General features: G+C 32.2%; 1 protein-coding gene and 1 long non-coding RNA gene across 2 annotated transcripts; both read right to left on the reverse strand.

Moving 5' to 3' along the window:
- Positions 1-4,408: 4,408 nt before the first annotated feature.
- Positions 4,409-6,387, reverse strand: LOC114755925 (uncharacterized). Its single transcript, XR_003741374.1, has 3 exons — positions 6,360-6,387; positions 4,792-4,899; positions 4,409-4,551 (listed from the first exon to the last, which is right to left on the reverse strand). It is a non-coding gene; the product is annotated as an uncharacterized LOC114755925 (long non-coding RNA).
- A 1,486-nt stretch (positions 6,388-7,873) lies between these two features.
- On the reverse strand, positions 7,874-8,859 carry LOC114755915 (wall-associated receptor kinase-like 14). Its single transcript, XM_028944811.1, has 3 exons — positions 8,610-8,859; positions 8,222-8,344; positions 7,874-8,025 (listed from the first exon to the last, which is right to left on the reverse strand). The coding sequence occupies exons 1-3, from the start codon at positions 8,857-8,859 to the stop codon at positions 7,874-7,876; spliced, it is 525 nt and encodes a 174-aa protein (XP_028800644.1).
- Positions 8,860-9,193: the final 334 nt, after the last annotated feature.

Below are 9,193 nucleotides of genomic sequence, written 5' to 3' on the forward strand. Positions count from 1 at the left end.
GGTGTTCTTTCTCTATACTTAGCTTGCAGAAGAGAGAGAAAGAGTTAAGAAGGTGCGGAGTTGTGAAGGGTGGGACACTATTTGTGACGTGAGAAGCAGGGACCGTCAAGTTTGAAAAAGACGACAAATTGTGTGTGTGTGTGTGTGTGTGAAGATAGTTGGGTAGCTTAAAAACGAAGGATCTGACGTGTTCTATCTTCTGTTAAAACCATTTACACACACACACACACATCCTTGGTCGAATTTGGATAGGCCATTTTTTAAACTGAGTTTATTAGCCACTTTTGGTAACTAAAATAAATTTTCATCAAATAGTGATTTGCAAATCACATTGTCAGTTCATAATAGAAGTTGTATAAATTAGGACAACTAAATTAGATTAAATCATAATTTATTACTACATTCGCTTCTTATTATAAGAGCTAGTTTGAATTTCAGTTTGATTCTAAATATAAAATCTCAATCTCCTTTATCTTTTATATTTGTCTATTTTTTTCAAAATAATCTTTATAATAGTTGCACATATTAAAGGTTCTATAGTTTTATCTAATATACATAATTAATAAGGGTATTTTAGGAAAGATAATACATATTTATTGCAAATAACTAACTTAACTTTTTCAAATTATTCATATATATATATATGTAAGGCACATGAACTTATAAAATTCCATTATTATATATATCAGGCAATAATTGTGCTTTTTGGGCGTTTTATTTGGGTATTCATTAGCACTTAGCATGTTGCCCAACTGAGGTAAATAACGTATTGGGTTCTCTTGCAATATCCTATCATTTTTCCACGTTCAATATGAGTTTTGCTCTGTGTCCCATGAGATCAAAATACTGAGCTATGATCGATCATAAAATTTAAATAGTTTTAATTAAAAAATAATCTTAAATAGCCTAGTGTTGAAATCATTGCATGCAATGCATACGTGGGAAAATGAATCAATAACAAGTTTGAAAATATCGAGAGAGTAAAAAAAGGAAGCTAAGACTTGCAAATAACAAAAAGAGAAGAAAAACTTAAAATGGGATATTGAAATTGAAGCACAATTACATAAATGCCCCTCATATTTTAAGAAAAAAGGTTCTAAACTCCCTCACTTCCGGTGGCTGACCACCACCTATATAAAAGCTGTACATGGCATGAAAGAGTGGTTTTGGCATTTGCAAAACAAAAGTTATTAGTACCTATTGCAAATCAATAATTATACAAAAATTGCAAATGACTTAAAAGAGTGGCTTTATTATATGCTGAATGGAAGTTGTTAATACTTATTGAAATATAGTTAATACCTATATGAAAGTTGTGAATGACTTGAAAGAGTAACTTTGTTACTTGCTAAATAAAAATTGTTAATACTTATGTAAATATAGTCAATATCTATGCAAAAATTGTGAATGATGAGTAATCAAAGTTAAATAGCTAAGTATTTTTTTTAGCTTTAAATTAATAATAAAGCATTGGTGGCCAAATGATTACTCTTAATTTTGATACAAACTATGAATCATGGTGGAATCAATTCGTACCTCCACCACTTTTTCCAAAAGAAAATTCCACTTTAAGCTGTGGTAGGATCAAATCCTCTGTCCATCACTTTCTTCCAAAAAATTCACTTCCTAAGAAAATTTCTCCCACTGGCACCACCTCACCGGAGCTCGAGCCTCCAATAGTGGCTTGCCATAGGTGGTGTCCTCAGCAAGGGTGTTGAGAACCTTTTTTTTTTTTGTTTAAATATGAGGGGCATTTATGTAACTGTGTTTTAATTTCAAGGTCCCATTTTAAGTTTTCCTTTCCTTTTTGTCATTTGCTTTTTTTTTTTTTTGGGTATTTTGATATTTTCAAACTGCTTTTTAGATCATTTTTCCATGCACATACATATCTTAAATATTATAGTATCTTGGTCCTATTTATAAGACATCGTTTATAGTATACAAACATACCTTTATAAATAGAATCGGAAGTAGTATACATATTCTCGCGTGCAAAAGTGCACTGAATGTATACTTTTGTCTTGTAATAATTATTACCTAAACGGATCACAATAAAAGGCAAATTACCGGTAGGATGGAGCCGTTTTTAACTTTTTTCCACAATTTCTCGTCATCAAATTCGTGAAGGATGCAATATAAATATAACAGCAATATACGGAAATGATATTTTACCCAAAAAAAAAAAGCAATAAAAAATGGAATTTACAGTACGGAAGTTCTGGGACCCACATGTTTTGAAGTGTGTGTGGGCCCATTGCTTTGCTTTGCATCTTGGATCGATTCTGGTCTTATTCAAAGGATGGGCTTGACTCGTTCAAACGTCTATGGGTAAGTTGGTAACACTAATGAGAGAGACAAAAGAATTATGAATTCCCCTTGTAACGTCACAATTCAATAACAAACTCTCTATTCTACGCCTGTCACTTTCTTCACTCTAGACGAAGTCAAATTGATAAATTTGATTAGACTATTTACAATTTTTTTAAAATAAAAAAAAATAGAAAGGCCATGCGAAAACATAGCTAACTATGCATATAACTCATTACGGAAATCATCTGAAAGTAAATTCCTAAAATCAAATACATCTAAGAATATTTGAATGTGATTCTATAGTATCAAACACTAGATGGCTTCACATGACGGAGTAAAAACATCACTAACTTACAATGGAGAACTCTAATTTCAATCGTAGTGCTAATTGAATCCAGAATGGTCTTGAATCTGTGGACCATCATGTTTGAAGGCTCTTTTAAAAAGAAGTTGAAGAGCATATCACATAAGCAAAGAATTAAAGGAAAATTTAATAAAGTATTTGTAAATATTTTGATTAAATGAATGATAAATAAATTATATTATAATATAAATACTTTTTTTATTGAAAAAGTTTATATTATAAAATTTCGAGTGTTGGAAAGCAAAGCTGCTTTAATAGTGATAAATAAGTGAATTCAGCTTCTCCATGAATAAGAAAAATGAATGACAAAAAAGGATGGAAAACAAAATGATTGTGGCAATTTCGTCAAAGGGTATCGTGGTCAATTAATCATTTTTAATTTTGTCCTTCCATATAAAATATGAATATGTTCTTATACTTTTAAAATAAATATGGACTAGTATGTCATTCAATGTAATTCTTCCAAGATTATTTCCTAACGCGGTGAACATAAGGTTTCTAATTAAACTAAATATTATTAAATTATTATGCATGTTATACTCCTCTGGTCCTTAATATATGAGCTAATTGTGGAGTTGATATTAGTATTATATATAATATCTATTCATATATTTTATTAATTTTTTAAAATTAATCCTATTATATTTCCTTAATAATAATTAAGTATGAGATAGAAGGAGGGAATTAAAACCCGGGGGTGTGGTTGAGCGGTGGGGGCTCATCCTCCCTTAACCAAGTGTCGAGGGTTCGATCCTTGCCTTGGGCATGAAAAAGCTTTTAAAAACCCGGGCCAGCTGTCCCATCCATCGAGGTGCCTACAAGCCAGCGAAGGGATTAGTCACCGGTCCACCGGTGGATACCCTGATGTTTCATAAAAAAAAGAAGGAGGGAATTAAGAAACATACTTAGGTTGTTTAAAAAAAGACATATCATATTAATCAATATAACTAATATTTTTAATCTACCCAAATGAGTTAATTATGTCTTAAATTAAGGACCAGTATATACATGAATCTTTCCTTCATTATATTTATAATTAAATACATGGAATTCAGATTCAAATGGCACCACTTGCAAATAAAAAAACACGCAAAATTTGATAAATAAGCCACATTTTTACCAACTTATATGAACGGTGGATCTTGCAAGAATATTTTTTTAATACAATAAAAATCAGACAACTAAGTTCATATTAAAGTTCTGACATGATATTACTACATATAAAGAAAAACAAATAACTTCACTTGCATAATCATTTAAAATAAAATTGGATTTGGGAAAAAGAGGTTGTCATATATAAATTAACCAAACTTTAAGTTACATTAATATGGTTTACTCAACATTGTACACTAAAATTATCGACTGATACATAATTTTTAAGGATTGATATATGATTACAAACAAAAATATTGAAGAATAATGGAATAAAGGACAAGCATTCTTCCTGTTCGATGTTAGTTCTTATTCCGTTCTTGGTTCCAACACTCAAAAGTCCATCACATCGATATGTAATTCCTCCAAAATGCAAACGACTATCTTTCTGACAATATAATTCGAGACCCCGAAACAATATTGGGCGAGGAAAAAGAGAGAAAGTTGAGAGATGTAGTCATAAGCATTAGTACAGTTTGTTCCATGGGCCCTAGTTAGTTAGTTTCAACCAAGAAAGGCATAGTTGGCCTCATATTTTCAAACAAACTTTTCTTTTGCAGCGAGACGACAACTGCGGACATTGTCGGCCTTATTGCAGCTGATGCTTGGGTGCAAAGCAAACCAATCTCAATTATTTTCTCTACTTCTTCTGCAGCATAGTCGTTAGAGTCTAAAGTATTGTCCACCAACTATAAATGCATGCCTCTTTCATATAGTTTCCATGCCTAACAATAATTGGATTAAAAGTTAAGCAAAATATATAACCGGGATGGAAATGCAAAGAAAAACTTGGTTAATTTTTAAGTTTTTGTTTATTTTTAGATTCTCTAATAATAAAGGGGAAAAAAACCGCTTTCACAAGATCTAACCCAAAAGCATTATATCTGTTGATTTACTAAATGAATTCCCATTTCAAAACCTCCTTCAAAAATAGTATTTTTAAATGCTTATATAAATTTTCTTACCTTCTGAAGGAGGAATTCACCCTCGGCTTCACCATTAACATTCAATTCTTCACTTTTTCGACCACTAATAATTTCGAGGACTACAACTCCATAGCTATAGATATCAACCTTTGAAATGTGACCTATCTTGCTTACACCTTAGGGTCAAATTCAAAATTAAAACCAAGGATTGTACTATAGGCACAACCCCGGGTCGTTTCACTTGTTGGAGCCTTAACTATTGATCCTAAGTTAACTAAATGCCATGAAAATGCAAATGACTAAAATTACTAAGGGGGTTTTCATTAAAAATATTAATTGAGATAAAATGCAATGTAAATATATTTTTGGATTTTTGGAAATTACGATGGAATGGATGGGAAACAAGTATTGAAACAGTTGATAAAACCTCTTGAAAATGGACCTTTGGCAATCATAGTTCAAAATGATTTTGGGGAGTAAATATCACCAAGTTTTTTAAAGGAAAAACCTTAAAGAACCCTTCAAGTCTAGGATCTTAATCAATGGCCACCCATCTTATAAGATCCTATTAAGCTCACTTAGTGTGTGTATTAAGATTAATTAATGCACTTGGTTTAATGCAAGCCCAAATTAACTCAACAATCAAACAATACCATGCAAGAAAGAGAGTATCAAAAGTGTTACATAGAAACATATATGTAACCACATATATTGAAGCTCAAATTAAACATTAACTAATCCAATACACAAGATAATCATCCAGAATTGATTACAACCATAATCAAAACAGTTCAGCCCCCATTTACAAATCCTAAGACCTCGAAATTCATAAATAAACAACTAGAACTATGGATGAAGCTAACCCCCTTGAAGCTCTTGGAACTCACGCCAATCAACCATCTTCAAGAGTTTAAGGACCCCTAGCCCTCCATAACTCCAAGCATTGCTCCAACCAGCAGCAACAGTTGAATCTCCATGGAAGAAGAGGTTATGGATGAATTAAAGGAAAATATGATGAATGTAATGAAGAATGGTGGAAGGAGGAGATGAGAGGATGATTCAGCCAAAGAAAGGTGAGGAGAGATCGAATGAGGCTTCCCTAGGTTGAAACTCAGCTTATACTGGCTACTAGAGGTGGTTTTGGGTCGGGTTGAAGCTTAGGGATCCGAATCAGAATGCTAAAATCGCGACTTGTGCAATTCTGACAAATCCGCCATCCGCCACGCGGATGGTACTTTTCAGCCAAAATGCAAAGCTTCATTTACTCAGGGCCTCTGGTGTAATTTCTTGAATTCTAGGGCCTTTTCTGTGATTAATTCGGTCTTTTACTACCTTTAATGTTGGGACTAAAGTGTGATTTCCAAATTTGCCCAAATTTCTCCCAAAGTACCTACAAGGAAAATCATACATAATATAGCATCAATTATCCTAGAAATCAATTAATAATAATTAATCTCCAATTATGACAATTTTGCCCCTATTACGCACTAATTCAAGGTAAGGCACTTTAATATAAATTAAGCACAATAAACACTAAAAGAGCTACTAACTATGATAAAACCCTTAAAATCATATGAAAAGACAATAAAGAATTGGGTTCAATCAACCTTCTTAGATAATTGTCCATTTATTGCATATTCTGGTGCTGATGGATATCCTCTGACAAATATATAGTATTTACAAAATAACTTATCATATTATAATTAAAACACAACACACCCATATAAATTTCAAGAAGACAATATCTGAAATCGATGGGAACAAACATAATGCTATGTCATGTGGAACGTAGATATGAACTCTGATGTAAAACAAGATAGAAAAAAGAAAGAGGAAATTAGGGAGAAAAAGGAAGCAAAGAGGGAAAGCCAAGAGAGAAAATAACTGTATTATGAAATTTCAATCTAAAGTCATAAGTCTCCGTAAAATGAAAACCCTAGAACTATTTACAGTGAAATAACAATAAAAAGAATAATAATAATAACAACTAATCCTAATATAAAAAAAAAAACTAAAATACTGATACATTTAAGTAAATCCTAAAATGGCGATAAATCCAAATAATCCAAATATTATAGAAATATAATTAAACCATAATTATTTCTTATATCATATTTCACTAGACTCTATTGTGTTGTATTGACGTTTTAATTATAGGGGAAAAAAAAGAGAAAAATGCTTAAACTACTTATTGATATGATAGGAGTGCTGTGTTGACCTAAGCATATATTTTATCTACATGCGTCCACTATGATAATGTAAAAAAAACCTAGGCAAATAAAATTATTTCAACTTATAGTGTTCCTCCAAATTTTGTGCTAAAATGAGATTTGTCCTCAGGTGAAAGTCTTGCTAACCCAAAATCAGCAATTTAGGTTGAAGTTCATCATCTAAGAGTATGTTATTTGACTTTATATCTCGACGAATGTGGAATTCTTTGTGTAGATAGGCCAAACCCCTTGCAGTGCCTAAAATTATATCATACCATTGCTTCCAACCAAGAGAACCTTTCATTTTACCTGTCACCACTTACTCATGATAAAGAAAGAATAAAAAATGATCCTCAAAATGTTTCTAGAGGAAATAGCTATAGATTTTTACTAAACACTTCAATAAATTTTTATCTCATATAGGAATAAGCTTGTTAGAAGAGTCAATTAAATGAAAATGAAAATACATCCACATGTTATAAACTTGCTATATTATGAAGACATCAAGCAGCTTGTACTTAAAGAACAAACATAAATTTTGGTAGTTTGATAGGAGTTTAACAAATAAGAATTTGTCAAGGCTGGTATTTTTCATGTATTCATAACCAAGAATTCTCTCATTGCGTTGACCACAATATCCAAGAAGCTGAACAAGATTTCGATGATGAACATTGCTTATAAGCTTCACTTCACTCTCAAATTCTTCCTCCACTTTATTGGAGCGGCGGCGTAAAGTTAATTTTTTGACTGCATTATTTTCCATTCTTCAGAGTTCCCTATTCATGATGATTAAAAATTTTCCTAAAAGTGTTCTATATGATCCCTTTAATCAGTCCTCTCGTATATGTACAAGTTTTATAACACTGCATAAAACTCACATAGTAAAATCCTTACTGGGAACATTCAAAATATTAAAAATCAAAAGATATAGCTACCTTATATACTGCACCAAATCCTCCTTCTCCAAGTTTATTTTCTGCACTAAAATTTTTAGTTGCGTACTTCAAATCCATGTAACTGTAATGAATTGCACCTTTCAACTTGCTTGCACCAGTTATGTCTCCTGGAGGAAAAATATTAGTCAATTCTCTTAAAATTAGATAAACAAATTAAGGATTCATCCTCTGTAGATACATGTGAAAGTCCATAACTTTCTTTCACGGAAAAAGTGAAAACCAGATCATCACCCAAAACATTAAAAATATGTAGTAAATGAATACTTTGAAGACTTTATTTTATTTATTTCTTTTTTTGGCTACCTCCAGCCGGAAGCCTTTTAGGGCTTTTTGGTGGTTTAGTCCAAACAAAAAGTGCAAGGGCAACCGAAACAAGAAATGCTCCTCCAACAACTCCACCAATGATGACCCCCTTATTGCTAGAACCTGCAAGATTAGAAAATCGTCTTATCAAACCAAAATGACATGAGATAAATATAACATAAAATCTTCAAATGAACCATGCCATGTTTATCCATGGGAGTGACATCAACGATCTGGTAATTATCTGGAAAGAACGAAGTTGTGGAGTATCTCATGAAACATCCCTAATCAAAAGCTCGACCATCTGAAGTGGGAAGACAAGTCTGCATATTTCTGTATCCAACATTTAAGCAACTGAGGCATCCGCGTTGTGTAATAGTTTCTGTACACTGAACAAAGGCATATATAGTTGGACCATTATTAGGAACCTGTGTCTTCGTGGCTGCCACAAAGCCAGGGATTGTTGGTGTTTCTCTTTGGAGATTCATTAGCAGTTTTTGCGCAGCTGAGTTAAAGGCAGTGGCTTCTCCGGTAGTTTTGTTCCCCCATAATGCAGCATTGAAAGTATCCGTCGCCCGCTCAAAGAAAGGACTCGCATCATACCTCAAAATACCAAGAATTTTCCCATGCATATCCATCAATTTTCCAAGTTCAATATGGATTTTGCAATATGTATATATGGAGCAAACTTTTGTGAACATCTCTAGACTTCTTTTGACGATATGCTAGAAAAATGTATTGATTAAAAATGTTTTAAAATTTACGACTTAACCAAAGTAAAAAGCACTCTGATTCTCTTTGCAAGTCTTAGAAATTAATAACTTACACTAGTTTTAAATAATTGTGATAAATGATTAAATATTAAAATATAAATATTTCAGTAAAAATATTTTTAATTAGCTGCCGTCACTAACAACTTGCTATAGGGGTCCAATGACTATCCAGTAACCGGTCTATGACAGTCAAGTGATT

The sequence above is a fragment of the Neltuma alba genome, unplaced genomic scaffold, assembly GCF_004799145.2.
Source record: "Neltuma alba isolate B1F8T4 unplaced genomic scaffold, ASM479914v2 tig00010348_pilon, whole genome shotgun sequence".
Classification (NCBI taxonomy): Eukaryota; Viridiplantae; Streptophyta; class Magnoliopsida; order Fabales; family Fabaceae; genus Neltuma; species Neltuma alba.